Raw genomic sequence first — 26,436 nt, 5'->3', positions numbered from 1 at the left:
GCCGTTTTGTGTGACCAAGGATGGACTGCAAGTTGAGTAAGGTGGCGTATAATGCTGGAAATGTTCATGTTGGTTTGTAGGTGCAGTGTTGTTTGTGCACTGTACTTTCCAGGGGCTAGAATTATGTGATGCCAGGAATGTAGACTTGCTCTGGTAATACGATATGTTTGTTGTAAGCAAGAGGCAGCTATTTCTCTGAATGGAATACACAGTCGGTATCAGAAGGACTTTGCAAAGTGAAAACAAATAGTAAGTGTCTTTCTGTGAAGCTTTCCTCATGAAAGGTAGTAGCTCCCTTATGCTTACTGTGGGCTAAGAATAACCTCATCAGAACTATTAACATTTGATAAATAACACCTTGTGCTGGTGGTTTCTAAACCACAGTGTAGGCAAAATGAGATTTACCTACATGAGATAAGTAGGCAAATGGGATTTGAAGATATTTAATCCTTGCCTCTTCTTGAACCTCCTGACAAGCAGCAGTGCTTTTTGAACAAATCTCAGTGGGAAGAGGTCACAGTGACACTTCTTAATTTTTTTCTTCCCCCTCCTGCATCTTTTGGTTGTGAGTGTTCTCTGTTTGTCTTTAACCCACAGCTGGGGCACCTTGATCCCAAAGGGAGAGGAATAATTGGTTTTTGCCAGTGTGGATATGTGGTGCTGCAGGCTGCTTCTGGCAAGTTGACTGCTACATGACAGAAGATGGGATGATCAGAAGTGGTTTTGTATGTGTGTGTGCCGTGTGCCATGTGCCTGGAGTTGCAGCATAAGTCATGGTGTAGCTAAATGGATGCTTGGGGGCTTCAGGCTACTCCCAGTGCTGACAGAGAACCCATATTTAAGGGCTCAGAGCTCTTGGAAAGTGTGAGGGAGGGAAGTGCCGTGGGGAACTTGCTGTTAGAGTGATCAGCATAACAGGCAGTTTGGGGATTTAAGTTTGTATTGTACATGCTTTGATAATATTCCTTTTGTTTTCTATGAATTACTGTCAGGGTAAGGCGAGAAGACAACTCAGTTGTTCATTTTCTTGGCCCATGTGAATACGTTTGCATGTACAGGAGGATGTATCTGTTGTATTTTTTTGTTATTACAATATGTAATGTGATAAGATAGTAATATTAAAAGGTGCTGCCACTACAAACTGATCAAGAGCAGATTAATGAAAATGGACTTCAAACACTTGAGATTTAACTTGGTTAATCCTATAGATGCATCCAAGTTGTTGGGATAGCTACTGAACACCTCGCACGGTTCTTGTTTTTCTTTTGTAATTCCATTTGCCACCCACAAACCAGGAATACTAAGAACTGCTTATCACGCTCAGCCTCTGGAAAAGAGTATTGAAAGGATTAGCATGAAATTGTAGAGGTTTGTTGCAATGGGAGCAACTGTATGAAAGTACTGAGAGGAAAATAGTAATGAAAAACCAAGGTCTGAGCACGTTATTAAAGTTAACACATGGGTTGCACCAGCTCTAAAGCTTGCCATTGCCTTCAAGCTTCGGTGTGGGAAGTTTGAGTTTCCTCTTAATGATTGAATATGACTTAAACATCACAATAAGCATTAGGACCTCCTGGTGCTGATATGGCCGTACTGCAGCTTTTAAGCCATTTGTGCATGAGAGGTAACTGTGACATGTATAAATAATATGGTTATCTTGCCACTACATACTAGGTAAAGTGATTTATAACACTTGGTGATGTATCTTGATAAAAATGCCAACTGTGGAAATTTTGGTGTTGGCTTTGTCCTTATTTTCTGTTGTGCTTTTGGGGCTTGGTGTGGTTTGTTTTCAGAGGTGGGTTTGGTTTGTTTTTTCATTAGTACCTTTTTCAGGTGTGTTTATGATGCTGGCTTGTAAAGGCCTAGATTTGTTTCTTTTATTTCTTAGAAAGTTCAAATAGATCAAACAGTTTTCATTTTGCACTGTCAAGAAGCTTAGAGATCTGAGGGCAATTACAGGTGAAGAGATGCAAGCTGCATGTGGTTCTGGTAGTTCTCAGAATCTGTTTAATGAAAGTGCATGGTGAGTGTTGAATGTACTGATAAAAGTCATTTAGAGTGAGTTGCATGTGCACTTCAGCTTACAATTGTACTGATTGAAACTGAAATGTAACTGCAAGACTCTCTTGAAAGACTAATTAAAGAAATAGCAAGGCTGAAGGGAACAGTTCGTGATTTATTTATTTAAAGGACCCTTACATAATTTCCTGTTGTTAATGTTTTTACGGCCTCTTCGTTGTTTCTTTGGGGGGGTGGGTGGGGTTTGTTTTTTTCATATCATTTGTTTATTTGTTTCCTATTTTCAAACCAGCCAGATTTACTTTGTTTTGTCATCAAGTTCCTGGTCATGCATGTCTCACGTTCAAGGCCAGGTTGGACGGAGTCTTAGGTGACACGGTCTAGTGTGAGGCGTCCTTGCCCATGGCAGAAGGGTTGGAACTAGATGACCTTAAGGTCCTTTCCAGCCCTAACCATTCTGTGATTCTGTGTCTCCTAATCAGTGTACTTATTTTGAGGGTTTCCCCTTGAACCAGTGGTACTGCCAACACCAAACCTGTAAAGTCCCAAATTGCATGGGCATTGTAAATGATAACTTTGGGGTTGGCTTTTAATTTTTTTTTCACCCCTTTTAGGATTAGTTTTTAAGCTCTTTGATGCCATCATGAGGGTTGGAGACTATATAAAAATAAAGCTTTGCATCAGGAGCATAAACCCAACCACAAATATCAAGAGTATTTTAATTGCAACAAGTCTTAACAATCTAGGGAGTTGCCAGATAGTCCTAATTAAAACTAAATTAAAATTAGAGTAGATTCTAAATAAAAAGAGGTATTTCCATGAGGTCCTTCTGTATTGGGAAACCTGGAATCCCAGTCATAGATGATAATCCAGTATTACAGAACTGCTGTCTGTCCTGAATTCCTGGGCATTAAAAGGTATAGTTGCTGGCTTAGAATTGCTTAGTTGTTGCATGGGAAGGAAACGATGGTATTTCTATAATGCTGGTAAGGTTTAACTGCTTGTCTTCAGGAGTACCAAAGCAAATTTGCTGTTCTGTTTTCCTCTATAAAGCACTGGATGATCTCAAGAGGTTTGCAACAGTAAAGGGTAAAATCTGAATACTGAAGATGTTCAGTGGGATACATGGTCAGTAATTGCATGAAGCAATCTCAGAGCAAAGGTTAGTTACACAGTAGGTGTCAGTTTGGTCCTAAAGAAAAGCACTGCTTGGAACAGACCCAGTTCAAAGGAATTCACTTTGGCAGGCCCTACCTATGGATCTGTATTCACAGACTGCTGCCTGATCTTTGACTTTTTGGGGGGACAGCTGAAGGAAATCCCTTTGCTTTCTGATGCTATGAAATAAAATTCAGAGCAGGCATAAAGATTTTATAAAATGAAAACTACAGAAGAGAAATTTACACAGGGTTAAGGCTGGCTTTGTAGCTCACAGGGGAGTGAAGAGGGCTATGACCTGTAAGCATGCTGTGTAAAGCATGAGTTGTATCCAATAGTAGTTTTAAATCACTGAAGTCACCTGCATCTTGATAGACCAATATATGTCACTATTACTTCAGTCTTTTTTGTTGAAGAAGAAACAAATGAATTAAGTTGCCAGTTGCCATTATTTTTGTATCGCCTGAAGCAGATTAAATGAGCTTGGTTTACAAAGCTTGTATCATGCCTGTTTTGGAAGTGTTTGCCAATATAAACTGCCACATTTATATTAGTTCACTGCACACACTTGTTCTCGGAATTTATGGATAATTGGATGGGCTTTCAAAGCTCTCTCTAAAAATATCTGCACGCAGTTTTATTTAAGAGTTTTCTGTGATTACTTAGTGACCTTTTGTTTGGAAAATCCAGCCACACAATCCTAATAACGCATGTTCAGAATAATGCCTGTGTTACTCTTTGGGTTATTTAATAGTGCTTAATATCTTATTGACACTGGAGAGATGTAGCAGCGCTCCGCTTTATGTACGTACATGCACACTGAGGTTAGGTTTTGCTTTTCCTGTTGGTCCCTGCAAAATGATCAGTACCTTTTTTTACTCTTGATCCCGTTCCCATAGAGTTGAAGATCTAGGTTTTATATCAACCTTTGAGAATATGCCTGGTCCGGACATCTTAGCTCCTGCTCTAGGAGATTAAACAGACATGGTTCGGTAGCTGAGCAGTGGTGTTAATACTTCTGTGATTGGTCAGTGCTTCTTTTTTTAATGGGTATCAGTGAAGAGGAAGCCTTAGTTTCAAGGGATGCTGTTTTCTGCACAGACCTTTTGTTGACATGTAATATATTTTCCCTGCAAGCTGATCAGTGACTATATGGAGGCAAATAGAAGTGTAATGCTTCATGTATAAATGCAAAGGAGAATATAAGCCTGGATGTCTTGTCTATTTTACCCACTGGCATATTGATTTATTCTGTAGCTGTTAAGCCTCCCTCCAAGCTTGCTCTCCTGCTTTCAGTCTCCCCTTTCTTCTGCCTAAACAGCAATGAAAACTCCAGGACTTGTTGACCCAGCAGTTTGCCATGTTATGCAAGGCTTGTTTAGAGTTGAATTTTCTGAACACTTTGTTTCTTTATAGCTTTCATAAAAATCTAGTGGCGTTCTGTGCCTTCTCGTTTGCTTTGTAGATCACAAAGCAAATTTTAGATACAGTTTAGCTGGGAAAGCATTTGAAAGAACCCCTCTTCTAGAGAGTCATGTCATCTTAGGTAGTGGAGGTAACTCCAGAAGAAGTTGAAATTCTGCTTAAATGGACTGTCAACTGGAGAATATGCAGCTCTGCTCCCACCTTTCATTCCCGTAGGCAGGACCACATCAGGCAAATTAGAATGAAATATTTGCCTTTCTGCTTGTTTATTCTGTTCCACTTTCCGTTTGTGTCCTGTTGACTGTGCATCAGAAAAGTCCCGGCATAGGCCCAAGTCTTCCAAGCTGTGTGTGTTGGCTGTTGACTGGGAATAAACTTGTCCAATAGGGAGATAAAGATTATGAGAAATTACTTGCATGGATGATAGTATAGGTGCAGCTAATGCTCCAGGGTGTTTGTAGTCCCAGACTGGTGTTCCTCAGGAGACTTTTAGAGAGATAGCGAAGGCAAAGATTACTAATTTCAGTTTAGTGAAGTTTTATGTGTATTCTGGCTGTTTTGTGCTTTTCTCATGTTATGAAAGTATACCTTGATCTAATCACTATGTAGGATATCTTACAAATAAGGTAAGTGTGCAAAAAAGATGGGGTTGGTTTGTTTGTGGCCAAAAAAGCAATCACCACTTGCTCTTGATTCTGTCTATTGTTGGTGTTAATACATAGGAATCAGCTGTTAGGAGAGGTTAGTTTGCTGCTACCTAACAGATGTTCAGTGTAAGTCATCCTGTTTGCCAGCATTTTGTGTATGCTTCTGGCTGTGTTTCTAAGTGGCTGACTTTGGGTAGACCAACCTGTCCAGATAAGGAAGGCTTTACTTCCCCAGTAAGAGGTGGCTGTGCATAAATGACCCAGACTTTCTGTCTGCCTGTAGTCTGCCTGGGACCTGTGTGGTTTTGGATAAATAATGTTTGCCTTTATGGAGAGCATGTGATGGGGAATGTTTGACACAGGTGTAGAGAAGGCTGTAGGATATGTCTGGAGTATGCAAGAGGAGTGGAAATGCACTGCGGAAAATAGCTAGGTGTTCAGCTGCCAGAGAGAATAGATCCTACCAGAACAAGATAAACAGCTTTCCTACCTCAGTCACTACCTGTGCTGGCCGATTATGAAGACTACACATCATCTTCATAAGCCACTGCTCCTCAGAAGAACAGAGTATTTACATCCAAGCTGTTGCAAGGGACTTAATTTGGATTTGTCTTATTTGTAGTGGTTGAAACCTCCTCCATGATGCACATCTGCAAACAAGATATCTGATTTGGGACTGAACAAGAGGCTTCAGTCAAATAGAAACCAAATGTCATCTTTACATTCCTGTTCTGAAAATTAATTAAAAAACTTATTTTGGTCAACTTGAGACAAATTACTTGTATTGTTAGAATAGAATTAGAGTTATCAGCAAAGTATTGTTACTATTCTAACACATTGGCTTCCTCCTGGACTGAGGGGTAAAAATTGGTTGTCACACAGTGCTGCCTGTCACTGGTGGCAATAGTGTGGTGTCTAAATGAAAACTTTTGGTTTGACTGTATGCAGTTCTTGGGCACTTTTTCACATACAGAGGCAATGAGCTTGGAGTGGCTCTGTGAGTAACAGTCAGTTAACTCTCTAACCCAGCACAGCAGCCTTCAGCTCTGGGAAGGAAGCAGATGGGAGGAGGATGCCTTGTCATCTTCCCAAAATGCACCTACCATGATTGCCAGGAGCAGGGAGGACCTAGTCACTTGTTTGGTGGCAGAAAAAGGAGTATATTAGTTAGTATAATACGTTACTGTTTAGTATAGCATGCTTATGCCTGTCCTAACTTCAGGCCTGATTTACTTCCTTTAAGTTAGGAACCTAATTTTTTCACCATGTGTGAAGTGAAACCAGAAAGAAATTTGGATTTCCTCCATCCGTTAGTACCCAGCTTGCACAATCCTTACAGTTCGTGAGTGGATGACAGTGAATGTGGGTTAAACTGCAACAGTGTCTTCCCCACCAGGCTTAGCCTGATTCTGGCTGAGAGTATTCTCCTGCTCCTTCAGGATGCTGAACCAGAATTAGCCATAGGCAAGGATCTGAATCCACCAAAGGCAGGCAAGATGGAGCCTGGCTCTGAAGCATTTAGTGTGATGGAGGAAAACTGTGACATTGTTCCCTAGTTGATTTGGTGGTGGTGGTGGGTTTTTTCTTGGTTTATTTTTAATTTCTGGTGATTTATTAATATAAAACATGACCATATGCTGGCTTTGGCTTGCTGATCAGAAGACTTGGCTTGAGGCAAGTTCTCTTGTTTCTTCTCTGAATGGCTCTGTGATCTCTGCATGCCCGAGATGCTCAGATCCAAGCCACTGTTGTCACTTGATTTGGCCGAGAGCTAGCACACCAAATCTGTGATTTGGCCAAGAGGTAACTTGAATGGGACTTGGAAGATGGAGGTTCAGACCTATCAAACTGAGCAGAGCCTTAAGTCCAGGGCCTCTCACCCGCTCTGGGGTGAGCTGCTGCCCACAGGGGTATTGCCGCAAAGGTGGGGTTGCACACACACACACTGAGCCCCTACAGTTTCATGCTTTCCAGTTTCACGCTTTATTACCCACTGATGCCTTACTATGGTTGGTTCTCGCTTGCTGAACTCCTGAGCAGACTTATCTGGCCACGTTTCTTTGCCCTTTGGGAATCAATTCACCTCTCTCTGTTTGCCATCGTGATTCCATCCTCTTTCTAAATTTGTGGGTGGGTTTTTAAAATCTTTTCCTAAATTGGTTTTCCACGTACAATGTAGATGGCTGATAATGCCAGGTCTGTTACTATATAGGTATCTTGCACAGACTAATTTCATGTAGCCTGAAGGCGGCAAGTTGAAAACTGCCGTTCTTGTAAAAGTCGGGACAAAGAGGCCAGTTACTAACTGGGAGATTTATTTGCCAGAAACAAAGGAAGGATGGTATCTTCAGTATCTAACAGGTAGACCCGTTTCTCAAACTAGATATAATCCCAAATCCTCTGCTTAAAGGTTCAGGTCTATAATTAGTTTGCTTTACAAGAATGTATTTGCTTATTGAGTTTGTCTTATTGATTGTTCTGAAGACCTGAACAAGGTTTCAGTCTTAAGTTCAATGATGGAACAGTTGCTTTTTATTCAGAGAAACTTTCTTCCCACTTGCTGGGTTCTCTCTGATGCAGCTTTAAAATACTGTATTTCTGTTTTGTGAGGTGAAAACATTGACAGGACAAAGGAATTTGGAAATGAATCTTAACATTAGCAAGATTTGAAAAACATACATGGTTTAAAGTGATTTTTTTTTTTTTTTACTAACGTTACTTACCTGATAGTAGATTTTGGATCTTTTATGAATTAGTGACTAATCATGATACAAGCTGTATGTAAGTTCTTCCTCTTTTTTTCTTTTCTTACCCCATTTTCCCCTCCTTCCTCCCCCAGGCAGGAGGATCCACCAAGACCTTTTTTGCTGCACCCATGCTTGAGGAACTCTGATGAAGAAGTAAGATTCCTGCAAAAATGTTCTCAAATTCTGGTGTATTGTCTCCTACCCTCAAAGGATGTCCAGTCTGTCAGCTTGCGCATAGTCCTTGCAGAAATACTTGCAACAAAAGGTAGATCAAAAATCAGAGACGATTAACCATTTGCACCTGTACAATATTAGTAATTACAAACCTGGTTGTATGTATAAGTCTTGATGCTCTGTTTTTAAATTCTGAAATTTCATGTCTGTGATAACCAGTACAACTTTATATTCTCAAAATCAAGCATATACTTACTTGACTCTCCTGGCTTGATCCTGGGCTGTTTAGCACCTTTCAGGATAAAACACAATTTGTCCATTACAGTCTTCTATTTTTTTTTTTTTTTAAAATTTTTTTTATAGAGGAACACTTCTGCAGTCTTCCATGGCATTATTTTTAGTGATTTTATGAATAATTCTGGCCTTTTATATTTTATTCAGATACATAGAATCCAGAGACTTGAGGATGTGGTTTTTTGATTGAGGGTTTTCTGTTTTGCTTTTTATTTTATCAGCTACACTTTAATCTGATTGTAAATATACTAACCATTTTTTGTGCCTGAAGTCAAAATCAGAAATTATGAAGTCTCAAATATATTATGTGATTCAGTTTACTTTTAATTTTCATTTATAGTGGCTGTAATGTCCTAGCCTTCAAGGCACACAGCAGAAAGAACAAAAACACTTGGAATTTTCCAAATAGACCTCAGCTTTGTCAATGTACATCAATTTGTGTAATTGAATAAGCAAACAGTTTTATCAAGAAGGTACATGCAATCTCAAATGTACTGTGTAGTCCAGAAGAGTGGTTTTGGGTTTTTATCAACTTGCATATTTATTTTTGCCTTTTATCTGCAATTTTCTTTTGAAGGACAGCAGTTATTCTTCCACATAAGGATTTTGTTTTAAAATATTTTTCTTCTCCAGTACTGAAACCAGTGGTGGAACTGCTGAGTGATCCAGATTATATTAACCGGATGCTACTTAGCCAGCTGGAATACAGAGAACAGATGAATGAGCATCAGAAGAAAGACTACACATATGCTCCTTCTTATGAGGAGTTCATCAAGCTCATTAACAGCAGCTCCGATGTTGAGTTCCTGAAACAACTGAGGTATTTAATGTTTCACTGTAGCTCATTCAAAACTAAGCATGCTGCTTTTCCCAGCTCATAACTGATTTTTGAATGAATGGTGATTTTTCTTTTTAAATTCAATTTTCGATTTCCTTTTCTTTTGGTGAAGCAGAGACAGTAAGGATGATAAGCCACAACATTTGCTAAATCTCTATTATAGTCAGCTGTTTAGTTTGAAGGCAGAAAATATTAAAAAAATCTGTTTAGTAGTATCCTGGAGATGACTGTACTATTGAAAGGCATACCAGACCCTTCTCTACAGCTTGACTGTGTGGAGTTAGGTGAAATAATGTCTAATTTCCACTATTATGAAGTTACCTCCTCATTATCTTTCTGAAGTGTAGCTGGCCATGGTGATCTGGTGATTGTGAACTGTAGTGACTCTATGGACACTGGGCATTCAGAGCAGCTTGTTGTGATTCCATGACATGGAAAGAGGGGTTTGAGTTCCACAACATTTTACCACTGGATCAGATGTTTTCTTGGACTGTTGCAGAGAGGCGTTTACCAATTACATCCAAAAAACCCCAAAGCACTGAGCTCCTACGTATGGTGATTGAGTGTGATGTTCCTGTTTTTTAATAGCACCTGCTTGCTTTCATACTAATTCCCCCACATGTCATTTCTTTCTCCTTCCACCTTTCATCATAACATGAGATACTGCATGCATTCCAAGCCTGCTTGCTTAAGTACAAGATGTTTATACTTATCTTTATAGACGAGCTGTTTTTCCTCTGGTTTCTGGGGAAAGGATAATGAACAAGTGACTGGGAAGCAGGGAGCAGAGGTCCCTGCTGTTGCAGGATCTTCGTAGATGTCCTTCAGTTGGTTTTGTTGAGCACACCAAAGCTTTGGAAGACAGTTGAAGCCATTTCCAGCATTTATCCTAATTTGTTACCACTAACCAGAACTGCTGGTTTTTTTCTTCTTCCTCGACTCCCTTGTATTGCTGCTGCAAGTCAGCTGTCTCTCTTCCTAAATGGCTGCAACAACATCTAAAAGGCACAAGCACATTGATCCCTTTTGGTGCACTCTGTGTCATCTGTTCTGACCCAGGCCTTCTATTAGACTTGGCTTGGTCAAGCCAAGTGATGGTTTGCTGAGATGGAGTATGTGGGCTGCATAAATAACATCTTGCTTTTTCTTGTTTTTGTCTTTGATTCCGAAACCACTTGCATATCTGAGGTAGGAAAATGCATTTAGGTGATGGTGAAATGATTCTGTTGCTTGGCTACTTATTGTTCATCTGCTGCAAAATTTGCTCTTTACTCTGGGCCAGTGTGCCTTTCCTGAGAGCAGAAATTAGTCTCTATTAGACTCTGTCTAAAACCTAATTGACATCACATTTATTAGCATAATCACACTAATGGATCTGCTTGTTTCAAAAGAAACCCAACTCTTCTGTTGTTGTTGTTCAGGCACATTAATGCTCTTTTAGCTGATAGGTCACTTTAAATTGTGTTCTATAATACCAGATAGCAGATTTGCTTTTTGAAATAATGTGGTTTTGGCTGCACTTAGGTTTTTCCTTTCTAGCCTGTGGAGTTCCAGCTACCATCATTTTGAAATGTGTTTCTCTATGCCCAGCAAAATGTTGATCAGTCTGAGCTGATAGTATTTGAATGGAAAATGTCTGAGAAAAAGGGGTTTTGTTTTTTGTGGGTTTTTTTTAAGAGAAATAGCATATGATTTTGGAGGCAGCTTCCTTCCTCTGTTTGTATAGAGCCGGTCTCTGGGAAGGTGGTTAAAGAGTGTTCCCTTGTGGGGTGAGGGATTCCCTTTCTGTTTGTTTTCCAGCACTGTGGGAGTACCCAGAGGTAAATGGTCTGATCTGTAGCCATCTCAAAGTTGTGTACTATGTTTTGCAAAGCTTTCATGATTTACCGGTGAAAGTTTACAGATTTGTGTCAAGGAAACCAAACAGTGGTCCCTGTATGGATGGAAAAAAAAAAGAGGGTGATTTTTAGATGAACAAACTACATGGTATTTCATATTGTAATTCACAAGAGTGAACCACAGGAACAATGTGTAAAGAAGGAACTAAAGAGGAAGAAAGAAATAAGCCGTTGTGCAGCTATCACTCAGAAACGTGATTAGACTCTGCTGGAGTGATGGGAGTGGGAAGAATGTTTCCAGTTCTCCTCCTGCAACAAATAAATTGCCAGCATGTTGTCCTTAAACAGGTTTCCCTCTAAAGTTTAGTCATTTTACCTGTTAATAGAACTTATCCCTGTTGTTTTTGTGGAAATATCCCTTTCATTTTTATAAGGGACGTTTGGGGAGCTGATATTTGTTTCCATAAGAAGTTGGGTTGGTTCGTTTTTTGGTTGTGTTTCCCCTTTCTCTTTTCATACCTTTGCTTTCTGAAAATTCGGATTTGTTTGGAGGGGGAAAAACCAAAAACCCCTAAACCAGAAAAGTTTCCAGAGAAGGAATCATTCTATGGTTAGCTATGAACATCCTTCAGAGTCACTCTTTACCTTTGTTGTTGCTTGTCATGAAGGGAGGCAGAGGTTTATTCCTGTTTTATCAAGTTTCCACAAAACCTATTGTCCCTATTTCTTTCAAGAAGAAAAAGTTAAACAGTGAAATTTCACCTTGATTCCCCTCAGATTTAAGTTGCTGTGGATAAATTGAAAGTCTGCTGCAAATGTGGAAGAATTCATCTTTTCTTTCTTGTCAGATATGAAACAAATTTACTTGCTGTCAGAAGAATTCTAGAGGGAAAAGACAAGATGAGTTAAAATCATAGCTAAGAATAAATAGTGATAAGGAAATAAACCGGTAGATAGTTTTCATTTTGCTTTCAAGATCAGCATTGTATTTATTCTGTTATTTATTAGTATAGCAGCAAAAGGTCACTACACAATCATGGTAAGAAAGACCATTATCACTGCCTGTGTCATCTTTTAGTTAAGAAATGAGGGAAAGGGATGAATGTAACAAATAATAGGGAAGAGATATGAGTGGGAAGGTAGAAGCAATACAGATGTAAGCCCATGATTAGTCCAGTTCATTAAGTACAGTTCACTTGAAAACAAAATTAATGCATTACATTTAAAACTTACTTAGTTTTAAACTTACTCACCGGCAGCGCCAATTATTTAGCAGCTAGACTATTTGGAACAAACTTTAAGGTTTGGCAGAATATCCAGGGTGGTGTTTCTGTGGTGCAGTGTTGTACAGCACTCTCATTGAGTGGTTACAGCTTGAGTGTAGTGCTTAGAAGGAACAGACTAAATAGTGTCTTTAAGGATGTAATTTGGAGCATCTCCCTTACTTGAGGTAATATAGTGAGGAACAGAAAAAAAAGAGATGCTCTGTTACAGTACTGATATTGAAAACATGTAAAACCATGAGTGCGAACAAATGTAAATTTGGAAGGAAAAAAAAAATGCCAGGTAAAAGTGAAAGCTACCTACCATGTGCGGTATTTACTTGGTTGTCAGTACCTTGTTTGATAAATCATAATGTTCGCTGTTACAACACCTGAGTGATGTGAGTGAGTGTTGTTTAGAACACATTTACAGCTGACATAACCAAGGCATGAAGAGTCCAAGTGAGCTGCCCAGAATCATTCAGGAAATCTGTCTCTGAGCAGGTAATTAACGGTGGGACTTCTACACATCAAAATACTACCCTTGCTATGGGGCTGTTTTTTCTCTGAGAGACTGGGCAAGAACTGTGGTGGTGGATAGAAGCAACCAAGATACAGTAATGGCAAAAGGAAATAGGGTTAGAAAAATTACAGCTTTGCAAACAGGTTCTCAGGTTTCAGCCTGATGATTGAAGGAGTTGGGAAGAATAAAGATTACTGCAGGGGAGAAAAAAAAAGCCTGGAAGTGTAGTTTATAAGTCAGTGTATGCTGTGTGTGTAAAACTATGTCTGGACAAAGAGGCAGACACAATCAAAATCCTAAAACAGTTATAGGAGGCAAGTGGGATGGGGGGAATTGAATAATGTTGGTGGAAGTATTCTTGGAGGAAGGGAATATATTTTAGGGATCTTAGTCTCTTCCTTAAACAGAGAATAAGTAGTCATGGAAATAGCAGACTTTCCAGGAGGCTTCAGCCTTCATCTAGGAGATGAGGTTAGGGAACTCCTACAGGAATGAGTTAAATTCATTAGAACGCTTGCTTTATTACCAGTATTAATAGCTGCCAGAGGAAGTGCACGGAGAGGAATTCGAGTGTTTGCTATGACCAGAACTTTGACATTTATGAAAAATTTAACTGGCAGTCATTTTCTTTGCTGAGTGCATGTGTCTCTTAGTTACAAGGTTAGTTTTACCTAAAATTCAGTTTACTGACTGCATTAGTTGTCTTCCATTATGTGTAGTATAGTTATAGATGATAAACAGGTTTTAATTATTCCCGGAGTATAATACTTCAGTATTTTACTTATTTTAGTATATTTCTTTTCCTTCTCCGAAGTTATATGTGCTCCATATATATATATTTGAGTGCATTAGCTAGAAGAATCTAACAGACAGCTCTTTGCTTTTGAACTGAACTCCCATCCTAGTTGCCTACAAAACCCTTATATTTAATGTTAAGAGCATGACTTCAGGTTGTGTTCACTGGATATTATTAACTGGCTGTGCCGTGCCAGCAGTTGAGAGAATGGGGGAGTATTACTGTTAGCTGGATGTTTACCTTTTGTGTCAAGTTAACCTTTTTTTGCTACTCTACTCTGTATGCACACTGCTCCTTAGGTTGCAGATATACTGAGAAATGACTCTGTTTCCAGGTGAGGAGGAGGTGGAAGTGTTTTGGTTTTTTTCTGTGCTGTATGAAGAACACATTGTAAAAGGAAAAAATAATAATGTTCTTTTTTTCATTTTCTTCTTTTCTCTCCTCCCTCTTCACCCTTATCCCTTGCTGTTTTTAAAACTAGGTATCAGATCGTAGTGGAAATAGTTCAAGCAACCACAATCAGCAATATTCCTCAAGTGAAGAGGCAGAAAGGTAAGATTCTGTTTTGTTAAATCACATCTGTTGTTTTCATTTTGAAAAGCTGTTTGAACTCCCAGCATACATATGCAATCAGTGTGTGTGGGATTTTTAGGCAGATTTTAGGAATGCTATGCCTTTAGTATTTCAGTTCTGTTTCATTTGTCTGTTTTTTCCAGAAACTCCCATGGTGTGATTATCCCCCCATCCCATCTTCCTCTAAGCTGATGCATCATGAGAAAGGTCATCTCTGTGTTGCATTTATTTTCAGAACTTGCTGCAACTAGGGGTTTTTTGGCATTACAACTTTGTATGCTGAGAATCTTCCTTCCTCTTTCTTCTTCATACAGTCCATTCTTCAAAGTCTCAGTCTGTTCTGCTTTTGAAACACAGAAGAAGGAATAATACAGCATAATTGTCAGTCAGATTTATTTTGACTCTTCATTGTATTATGTTTTTGTGTTGCAATACAGAGTGCTCTTAAATCCTTCTGCAGTGTTTTGGCAATGTCTGCCTTCTAAATTGCACAAGCATCTTATATTTCTATTTATATTTATTATATATACTGCTTTTTATGGTTCTCAAAGTGTACCAAAACTGTGGTATATCTTCAGGAGATTATATTGATGGCAAAATTACACACCAAATTTTTGCTTGGACATATATACTTAAGGTATATCAAAGCATAATTAAATTGATTGGTTTGTAAACAAACGAATCTTAAAAGATTTTTTTATATTTTCATGTATTCTCTACTTGTCAGGTAAAAAAAAAATTCTTTTGTAGCTCTTTGTATCACAAATGAAAGCTTTTAAAAGTGATTCAAGTGTAATGAAACATGCAGAAACAGAAAATTAAACATGCCATGGGGGCTTTAAGTAAAATAATCTTTGGGGAACAGTCTGAGGAGTTTGGGGTCCCTGCTCAAGTTTCTGAAAGTGTAAGGTTGTCAATACTGGTACGCGTCTAGTTTACATTCTAAAATAGAGCGAGATGTGCATTCCTGTAGGATAAATTGCTTGTGTCAAACCAAGGCAAAAGGAAAAGTAGGCACTGGTTTTTGCTTAAGTGTACATTACAGGAAGAGATATTAGTATTTCTCAGATGAAAGTTAATTTAATGGAAAGTCTGTTTCATAAAGTTAATAAAATGAGAACAGGGAAGTTAACTCTGAGTACATTATGAAAAATCAATCTTTCTAAGCCTGTATTTCCATTTATGCTGCCATTGGTCTTTGTTGTGACAAGAATTGATTTAGAGAATATTCTTACACAGTTTGCGTTCGTACAATTAATATCTGTCTCGCTTTCCTCTGTCTGACTTGAGCTTATCTAGTTAACTATTCACTGGTCCAAACCCTGAACATAAGATGTTTTTCTGAAGCTACAAGTGCCTGGCACTCCAGAATAGATATAAAAAGATTATTGCTATGTATTCTGTCAAAGTAAACCTGGTTCCACTTATTCTGTGATGAGGGTGGTTCTGCATTTTTATGGCTCTTGACTTTTACCTGTATTAAAAAAATCCAACAGAAATTCCCCTAGCTTGAACTGAAGCTTTGTGTTACGGTATTGACTTTTATTATTAGTTTAGTCCTATGGCAACCTTGTATGTCATTTAAGAGTTGATTACCACTGCTGGCTATGTTAGCTAGTGGGGCTATTGTGGCAAACTCTCTTATTTCTTAAATAGCCAATGGTTATTTGCATTGTGCCTGAAAAAAAAAAGGTGACCTTTTTTTTGCTTGACACGTATGGAACAGTATGTCCAACAGAGGCATACAATGCAATCTTACTATAGTTCACACAATGTAAGGCAGATCTCTAATCCGTTTCAGTTATTCTGCTAAGGTTTTCATCTACCAAAAATTTTCAGGCTCAGTCTATGTACAGTAAACTTTAAGGGGGCTGTCAAAACTGTAAGGGCTTAAAATCTAGTTCTGAAAGCTTTTTTTGTATCTTGTTTTTCCTGAAGTAGGTGGAGACATTTTTCCTAATGTGGTAGCAAATCTAACATATTCCTGAACTTTAGGAAGAAAAGCTGAAGGAAAACTGTGCTACTACCTTCCTTAAAACAAAAGAAAGCCAACAAAAACCCCAGCCCAGCTCATTGCTGATACAGAGATTGTTGAACTCTTGTAGAACAGATCACCACATTACATCACCTTTTGATGTTTCCCTTTCTGGCTACCCCTGCAACAGCTGGATTTCATGGGGAATAGCTAAATGGGAGCTTTATGCCAAGTGGAAGTGTGTTTGCGCAGTCTCATTCTCTTTCTCTCTTCAATATGTTCCCGCAGTACCTGCTGCATACCCATAATAATGTGTGAACATTGGTGTTCAATGTATATGACAGTCTCCCCTTCTTGCTACTAAATGAGCTCTTGCTCCAGCCTGGCAAGAGATAGTCTTACTGATAATTGTTTCCTCTTTCCTGTGGCAAAGTTAGGTCCTGCAAATGTAATTGTTTCATTAGTGCCTGGGTGTTTAGCTAGAGCGGTAGAACTTTGGCTGGCCAGAGGTCTGCTGAGCCTGATACTCGCTCTCAGGATATTAGAGTAGAGCAACTGTAGAATAATACATACATGGATATAGTCTGAGTTTCCATCAGTTTGAGGCATGGGAGCTTCCTGAGGCAGCATTTGCAATAGAAAAAGGTACAGCAACAAACATGAGGAGCACTTCAGTGCAGCAGGAGTGGCGAGTACTCTGCAGCAGTGGGTACTTAGCTCCTATCTAAGCAAAGCTAGTGTTGTGCTGGTACGTGATTAGCACTAAATATGCCTGAGCAGGATTGTGTACCTTTGCTGTTGGTTGAGGAGACATAATTAAGTCTCTAAAACTGACCAAAAAATTTTATAAAAAGATTGAATGTCTGTTATTAAAGGATGAGTAGCCTGAGGACCAGGTTTCAGGCTGATGGCTTCTCGTATGGGCTCCAGTTGCCTGACTTCTTTTACTATTTTACCTGGTGATAATGAAGCATACATTTGATGTTGGTCCCCAGAGGGGTTGAAGGCTTGTCCCTCAGCAAGGACAGGGTTCTTTATGCTTGATTCAACTAGTGTTGGTGCCACCTATTGGCAAAACATTTAGCTATTAGGGCCCTTTAATAAAAGCAAAAAGTACCTTAAAGTACTTCTAAACATCATTATATCAACCTCTCAGTAGTAAAAAAAGGCATAGGGTCTTTTTTCTTTTCAGATTTCTGTCGTTTGAATCTTCTGGCATGTGAGCGTAGGAGGGCAAATGAAAACGTGCAAAAAGCATCTGATTCATGTTAAGCAGTAAGTTTTTGCATTTGACTCCCTGAGAAAGTCAAATGTCTTAAAAGGCTGAGACACAAAATAATTTGAGAGGTTCATAGAATGATGCCTGTTGTGGGTGGATGATGCAGCTTCCATGACCAGGAGAATTGCTTTTGGCCATTGCTAAAGCTGAATAAGAAACCTAATGTAGCATTACTTTTTGAAGAGGTGCTGATGGGTTTATTTTGGAGTGGTGCAGCCCACTGTAAATAGAAGCTGTTATTTTGCATGCTGACTCTCCACTGCTTCCCTCATTTGCACTTGCACAAAAGCACTGAATCTGATGTGTAGGTGTTACCTGCATTACTTCTCCAAACGGGGTCCTCCTATGTATCCTTTTCCAAAATGGTCAGTTAGGGTCACTCTAGCAGTGAAGTGTAGGCATGGGTTTAGTAGTGGGTTTTTAGTTGTTTTTTTTGTTTGGTTGGTTTTTTGTTCTCTTTTTTTTTTCTTCCTATTGATAGTTTTAGACTGTGCTCTTCCTTATAGTCACATGTGCTGTGGTTGGAAGAATCACGTCTTTCTACATCTTTAAATATAAAAATCTCCCATCATCTTGCTTTTTAATAAGTATTCATTCCTTGGAAGTACTGAGCCAAATTCGAGCTAACTTTCAGGTATTTTAAGGTGGTTGTTAGTTGGTGGGTTTTTTTGTTGGGTGGTGTTTTTTTTTTTTTTTGTTAAAAATGGACTAGAAATGCTCATCTGAAAATGTTTACTACATTTTGATCTAGTTCAAACAGTTTGTTAGGACAGAACGGGCATTGTAGCATGAGTGAGAGGGGATATGAGTTTCTAGAAGCAAGAGTAGATCTTAATTTTTCTAAAGGAAAGGCTTATAAAAAAAAGCATGAAATAGCAACAAAGTTGACACAATACTTTGATATTTGCTGTAATGTGAATAAGAAACACTTTAAATACACTAGTTCTAATTTTAACAGACGTATTTTTGTTTCTTCTCTTGCTGATGTCGTATTGCAGGATCCTACAAGAATTTTGGCAAGGATTTGCAATTTTACTAGCTGCTTTTTAAAACAAAAACCCATGAAGGCATGTACCTTGTCTTAGGGCAACAGAGAGCAAATACCTCAACAGATTTCCTCCCGCCCCAAACACTGTGAAGGGATTTGTTTGATTTGCCTTCTCATTTTCTGTGCCCTCTGCCTTATACGTGACTTCACAGCATGACCGGAACCCACCCTTGGATAACTGGATGGAACCGTTTTTCAGACACCATGTTGTAATCGACCCCAGGGCACCCCTGTTGAGAAAACTGCTCCTTTTCAAGCAGGGATTGCGAGACAGATCGAATAAGCAGCTATTTCTGTACAGAGAGATCTGCTGTGTTGCAGTAGATTTCGCCTGCTGAGTGTTCCCACTGTGTGTGTAGATATCCGCTTTTATAAGCGGAGCTGACAGCTGGTACAGAAACAGAACTGTCTGTGGGCAGGCTTCTTAGGTGCTGTGGTTCCGAAAGAGGCTTGAATGTTTGGCTTTAAAAAGGGACTTTTCTTTTAGAAACCGGTGGTCCAAGCTGCCTTGGGTGTGTAGGTTGTGATGTGTGGGTTTTGTCAAGATGATAATTTAGAGTGAAGTAAAATGGGTATTTCTTCATTCCAGCACATTACAGATGCCATTTAACTTAATTATGACAAAACTGTATTGATTACTCCCCCCACCCCCATCCTCCACACAGGGATAAACATGCATACACAATTATTTTTGCATAGCTTTTTGGCAAAGCTTAAAGAGCTGACATAGTGCACGTTGTGCTCAAGCAGCAAGTGTGGAGGGAGTGCTTGTCGAGGAAGGTGAAGGTTACCCTGGCTCTGATCATGGCAGACTTGTTTGTTTCAATTTGTGATTTTTCAAATCTGTTTGATAAAGGAAACTCTTCTTTCTGCTCCTGAGTTCCTTTGTGTGCGCTAGTGACGGTAATGCATCTTGTCCACGGTTGGTTTGGAGAGATGCCCATTGGTGAAAGAGGAAGGGGAGAGGCTGACTGGTCAGATAGAAGTGGCCAAGGATGAATGTAGGGACCTACAGACAGAGGCTACATGTGGTGGATGTTATTTTATTGTATAGAATGTACTTACTCCCATGCTCAAATTTACCTTACTGCTATTTTGCTTTTGTTTTGCTCAGCTGTGGCTGTGATGTGGGAAGCTGCATTGCATTATCTATTGCTAATGATCTGTGCCTAAATTCTCCATGGTCTCCCTTTAAATCCCTTCTACCAGATCTGTTGCCTGAAGTACTTGGGCATTAGCAGTTTTTTCACTCTTGTCTGACCATGTTAGGGCTGGTTTTCCTTTGCTTATACCGTGGGCAGTAGAAGAACCATGTATACTGTTCTTCTCAAAGTCTGGCCTGCTCTTGCAGAATTGGACAAATACCTTTCCAGGCCTACACAGGCTTTGAAAATGTGTAATTCAAAGTTTCTGCCAGTTCAGAGAGGTCTGTAATGGTTGGTAAATTATATATATCTGGAAGATTACAGTTAGTGTTTGTATGAAAATGTTAAATCAGTATTTGTTACTTAAGTACTTCAGCACAGCAGTAAGTAGGCACAGCATGTGCTTAGCTTGGCTCTCGTAAAAAGTCTTGCAAAAATGCATACAGTGCTGTGCATGTGTGTAGCTCCTTCAGAAACCAGTCAGATGAGTCAGTGCTGTTGTACATGCAGCCAGGTGGCAGGTGTCTTTAGTTCTCCAAGCTGTGAAGGAACAAGAAGTTTTACTTTCAGTTATAATCATGTTTTTGCCATATATACCTTCAAATGAGTTATATATGTTCAAATGAGAAATCTTTGTTTTATGCTGCTACTATAAACAGAGGGGACATTTCATGCAGCACTACAATACCATTTAGGTTGTGCTTTAAGCAGGCTTTACATATGTCTTAATTTACATTATTTTTGTTGTGGGTTACGGTAATAAAGTTTGTGTGGCATTTGTTGGCATGACTATTGTTTGCAAGGCCCAACATTCTGATTGAAAAACAGACGGTGTGAATGTGTACTGCAGTTCAATGTATTTAATGCATACAAACCTGACCAAGTAGCAAAACTACAAAAAAAAAAAAAAAAAAAGAGGAAAAAAAATTAGGTCTGAGGAATCCGTTTTCAGAAATGTTTTTGGTGGATTCTAAGATCTACTCCTGGCCTAGCTCAAATCAAGGTAGTTATGAGTGATTCAGAAGAAAATGTGGAAGCTTTGTCAGAAATCACTGTAGTTGTGCAAAAATGGAGTAAAAAGATTTGCAGAGATTAGCTTTGAGTGCTTGGTAAATTTGAGCTCACTTGGACCATTTGCATTTTAAGATTTTACAGTGCAAACTGAATTATCCACAGCTGTGGATTGATAACCAGAGTTTGAAATTCTGCTTTCGGTACTAATTGCATTTGGTGCCCTTGGGAGGGGTGCACAGTACCCCTCTGAAGTTCCACCACGGCAGTGCATGTCTTGTCAAAATTTCCTCTGATCAAGAGAATTATTTTGGAGGAAGTTACTAAAAGACCCTTTGCTCCTCTCGGGGTTCAGGCCCTCCTTAGCTGTTGCTGGTAAACATGTGTGCAGCTCATGTGGTGAGGAAAAGCCAAAGCAGCATCTTTCTTGTTTTGCTGATGAGGAGTGATTTTATTTCTTCATTTTTAACAGTAGTTTATTAAAAAATATTCCTCAACTGGTATCAGCTGTAAAGTTGTTAATAGTCAAAATTATCCAAAGGATGCATTTTTCTCTCCTTGTATAGTGACGAAACAGTGTCTTAGTAGCATGTATCTATTCCTTTTCCTTTTAGTCGAGCTGGCTGAGGGGTATGTGAATAAATGCAAGTTTTTTCTTTCATAACTTTCTGGTTTTGTTTGGTTTGTGCAGTGATTCCTGAATGTGGTGATAATCATCTTCGCTGATATAAAGAAATGGCAAAAAAAGCTCTTAATTATATCAGTACTTCAGTGGTGGGATCAGGCAACAATAGATTAAAAATAAAAGTTGTCTTTATAGCTTAAAATATCTTTTTGATAGGGCTTAATGTGAAAAAACCCAGAACATTTCAGATCTGAAAATCAGAGAATTCTCAAAAATCTTGAAAGGAGATTGGGGTTAGGACAAAACCAGTGATACGCCTGTCCCTTGCCAGTCGACATACAAATGCTGCTCCTGTTTTCCGTTAGCTTATCTTTCGTACTCTGGGAGAGGAAAGTCATGTTCAGTGTTTGTTCACGCTTCCACTCCATCTCTCCTGCACTGCATTGCGTTAGCCATACTTCGTGCTGGGCTGCTCTTTGTCAGCCTCTTGTTTACTTGTGAAGGGACGTCGCTGCCAGGCTTTCATGGTGACTAGTCCTGTTTATCCATAGAGCAGGAACAGGCGGGCAGTGTGATCTTCATCGCTCTGCCCCGAGTGTTTCTTACATGGTGTGGCTCCTTATAGATATGAAATTCTGAGTGAGGCAAATGTTTTATGAAGGATCTTAATTATTCACGGGAAGTGAGTGGGTTGTAGGGCTCATTAGTCTCCCTGGAGGCCTGCTGCAATCGCAGGATGATAAGACTTCAGGTAAAATAGGCATGCTTACCTTGAAAACCCTCCAGGAATGCCTTGATTTCACTAAGAAGGGTGCTTTTGTTTTAAGAAGGCTGAATGATCGTTGCGTAGCACTGTTCATGGTTTTTCAAAGTGTGGGGTTTCAGGTATGCATTTTGAGCCCAAAGTGTTTAAGCGATTGAGAGAATTGAGAACTTTTAAAAATCACCTTGGAGGCAAGTGCAGGAGGGGAAATATTGGGGTTTAATCTTCACTTCATATTGCTGTCCACGTGTTTGTATTAGCTGTAAACATTTTAAATCGAGGGGAAGATCTGTTTTGTCTTTAAGGTATTTTCCTGCTTTTGGTTGCTCTCATTTTTTTTTTTTTTCCTCATTAATACTGGTACCTCTGGTCAGGGAACTGAAACGCTCAATTAAATGCTCTGTTGACTTCCCTGTGGAGATAACATGCCAGGAAAACAGATGGCTTTTTTTTTTTTTTGTTTTTCCCCCCCCATGGTAAACTCATTTTATCATTTGCTTCAGTGAGTATTATCTCTGTAGTTCACTATTATATGGCAGCTCAGATGCAAATGATACTGACCCATTAAAACTAACAGTCTTTGAATTGGGAAGGTTCCCTACCAACATACATAAATACATTCAGTGAATAAAGTGCAATTAACAATACAGGAAAAGATTCTGGGAGAGTGTCTGCACTCACATTACATGTAGAACTTGAGGAAGCTCCATGTACTGTGAGTTGTTCTTCAGTATACAAGTGACAAAACATAGTCACATGCAGTAGTTATATGTGGCTGTAAGGGGGAAATAAAAGGATGAAAACAGTCCTAAAAGGAGAAGGTACCGTAACGTATTAGAAATGTGTTTAAAACACCTGTTTTAAACCATTCCTAAGAGATTTTCTTTTTCTGTCTGGTTGTTTCTTTCCAGCAACTGTTTTGAAAATGGAATGCTGTTTTCATCTATATTGTTTTACTAGCATTTAATATTTTGAAAACATAGTAGAATGGGTCTCTGTTATTCATCCCTGAGCAATCAGTTAATCCAGAGCCAAGTACAAGCCAGGTGCTTTGCTACTGAGCGCCAGTTGCGGCCTGCAAAAGCAGGACTATTATCATTGAACGAGGGGGAAATAAAACCACTGTATAAATGTGAATCAGCTGCATCCTGCAGATATAAACCAGGAATTATTTCAATGCAATAGGGTTTTTTAATCTGGTTTATCTGCTGCTGCTTTTTTTTAGACCCTGGTAATTGGCTGAAGAGGCTGGAACGTAGAATACACAAACATTACATGTTCTATTACCAGATCCTATTCAGCTGACTGTCATCTTCATGTTACTTCAATACTGTGCAGTCTTGGTGTGGCACTGTAAGATTTTTTTTTTTTCCTTAGTTGCATGACCATTTTGATTGAACTTCAGGCAATGTTATTGTCTGGAGGAGGTGCTGTATGATGTGCCGTTCACATCAGTCTCAAGAAATTGGGATTTGTAAACAAAATGCATGGAAACATGTCATGTTGGTCTGGAGGGGCTGAGTCCAGTCCCTCGTGGCTCTAGGCAGTCGGTCTTATGTTCAGTAAGGTACATAAGCCATCAGCTTTGTGTGTTATCTGTTGTACACCACAGTTGTAGGTAACTTCTCAGAGCCATCTGATCAATGTACATCCTGTAGTATGCAACTCTTGAGCCTCTGTCCTGCAACAAACTATGAGAAGAGAGGTGGAAGAGTCAGATTTCACTGGATGTTTGAATAATGATTTTTTTTTTTTTTTTCTGAACTGTTTTATGTAAGCCCTTTAAGGTATCATTGGAGAATGTTTCAAAAATCACCATGTTGTTTCAAGTACAAACTTTGCATTATCTGTTCTCATGTGCATAGTTGATTCCAGAATGACAAATGCTTTGATCAGGCAGGTCACAGAGGCAGTGGTGTGATGATATTTTCATGTTGTAAAGAACTGTCTCTGATTTGCTTTATTCTTAGATTCAAAAGGAAAAGAAACTGCGGCAATGAAAGCTGACCTACTGAGGGCTCGCAATGTGAAGAGGTATATTAATCAGCTGACTGTGGCAAAGAAGCAATGTGAGAAGAGAATAAGGCTCCTGGGAGGGCCTGCTTATGATCAGCAGGAAGATGGCATTTCTGAGGAAGGCGATGGCCCTCAGAGTCAGAAGGTATAAATGGGATAGTACATACATTGTCTGAAGGTCATTCTAATGTGTTAGCACTGGATCATATTATCCTCACTGTCATTAATCCCTCCCTTCCCCCGGCAGCCAAGTACAAATTAGTTGCTTCATAGTTTGTTTTGGGGAAAGATCACTGAAGTATCCAAAAAGACATAGTGATCACTCGGCCTGGAATATTGCCACATGTGAAACTTCACAAAGGGTCGTGTGGCTCATAAGTGTGTGTGATTTTTCATATGTACTGCATATAGGGTGTTAATAAAGACGTAGCGGCCTTTCTGGAAGTAGCAACTTGCCTTCAAATGAAAGATGGCCAACATATGTGCAGTGTTTCTTTGGCCCTTGTTATATGTACTTTTGGAAATAATTGTGGGTTTTGCAAATACCAAGTTATTCAAAAGCAAACGCTTACTTGTGGAAGGCAACTGATAAAAATAAGGGCTGTCGTTGAAGAAAAGCTCTGGTAATGCTGTTGACTGAATGCTGGTTTTCAATATCACTGCAGTATGGAATTAGAAAAAAAAACTTTTGTGTTAGCCAGCATCTACACAAATAAAATAATGGCTACTTATCCTTGCTAAACTTCAATAGGTTTAGTGACTTCTTTGTGTAATCTGCTCTGTCCTCTTTGGGCAAAGTACAGTAATTGATGTACTCAGATGAGAAAGAAGACTTCATCTTTTTTCATGTAGGTAGAAGAGAAGTTATCCTTTCATGCAGGGATCTTTTAATTTTTATTATGTCCTTATAATAATTGTACGTTAGTGGCATGTAAGAAAAAGGTGCATGATGGAGAAATAGTTCTTAACTGTTTGTGTCTTTGTCTTTCTTGAGTAAGGCCTGAAAGAGGGCAGTTGACTACCCTCCTCATCCTTAAAGCATGATTTCAGACAGTGTGTTATAGATTGTGCCAAGGCAGTCCTGAACTGCTTCCTGGAGTTGGATGTAGTGAGCGGTGGCAAGGAGAAAAGGAGAGGGGGAAGCATGTGGCAGCACCGCATGAGCCACTGATGCCACTTTTGGTGCCTGCTGAGATGTTGTATCTTTACAGGATAGATACATAGTGGCATAAGATTGTTCAGGAACAGGATCAAGTAGTGATGCTGCATTGGATAGGGTCAGCAATACAATAAAATATAATATTATTCTATTAAAAACAAAGGAATTCCTGTTTTTAATGTTGCATGCTTTATAACCTGATGGATTTTTTTGATGGGACTGCTGACCCAGGGTTAGCGACATAGTTATACCCATGAGCAGCTCCATGTTGAGTTAATGGTACTATTAATAGGAATTAATATTCCTACTAATATTGCACAGACATTTGTTGTAGTGGTGGCAGAAGCAATAGGGTCTGCTCTGTTTCTAAGCTTTTGATGAAGTTTCCGTGAAGAAGCCCTAGAAACCCCCACATCCATGTCAGCGTAGAAAACAGCAAAACTGCCGCTCTCTTCTGTTGTCCCCAACTCTCTTGTCAGGAAAGAGGCTGAGGGAGGGTGGATGAGACATGGAGGCCACACTGTCCTCTTCTGAGCACAGAAAAATGCCCAGGGCTTGGCTGAGGAAGGGGACTCTCTTTCAGTGCTGCTTTTTCCCATCATCTTTCTGCACTGTGGTAGCTGCAGTCTGGATTATTTCAAGGCAGCTAGTGCTATTTTGGATGCTGACCCCTCCTATGTGGGCAGTATTGACTGAGCACTCGGAACACTTGGAACTTTTTCTAAGCAAAAGGGAAAGGCATAGTTTGGGACTTTGTAGATAAGCTAATGTTGGTATGTTGCTGCTGGTGACCCATAATTTCTCTAAATTTAGAGTCTGGCTCTGCCAGTTTTTCTGCTAAGCTACCACTTAACCTGCAGAATAACTAGTTTGTGTAGAAGAAACTGGAAGTTTGCTTTCCTTTCTTCAAGTTGCATGAAGTGGGACAGAAATGAGCATCTACTGATGGTGTTTGAATTGCTGTTTTATGTAAGTGTAGTACAGAACTGTGAATACACTATTAACTTTGGGGAATATTCGGTATTAGTTGAACAAATTGACTAGTGACCTAAACTTGTGTTTTGGTTTCACTTCTGCATCCTACAGAAAGCTTTCTCTTTCCTGCAGTAGTAGGGGAG

General features: G+C 39.3%; 1 protein-coding gene across 1 annotated transcript in view; it reads left to right on the top strand.

Annotated features, from left to right (window-relative positions):
- SNX25 (sorting nexin 25) overlaps positions 1-26,436 on the top strand; it is an 87,276-nt gene that overhangs the window by 31,861 nt on the left and 28,979 nt on the right. The window contains exons 4-7 of the mRNA XM_030493040.1: positions 8,092-8,264; positions 9,101-9,287; positions 14,206-14,276; positions 24,114-24,304. Coding sequence (XP_030348900.1) covers positions 8,092-8,264; positions 9,101-9,287; positions 14,206-14,276; positions 24,114-24,304 — 622 coding nt within the window. The remainder of the gene's footprint in view (positions 1-8,091; positions 8,265-9,100; positions 9,288-14,205; positions 14,277-24,113; positions 24,305-26,436) is intronic.

The sequence above is a fragment of the Strigops habroptila genome, chromosome 7 (genome assembly GCF_004027225.2).
Source record: "Strigops habroptila isolate Jane chromosome 7, bStrHab1.2.pri, whole genome shotgun sequence".
NCBI lineage: Eukaryota > Metazoa > Chordata > Aves > Psittaciformes > Psittacidae > Strigops > Strigops habroptila.
This window is presented reverse-complemented; position numbering and strand designations above follow the sequence as displayed.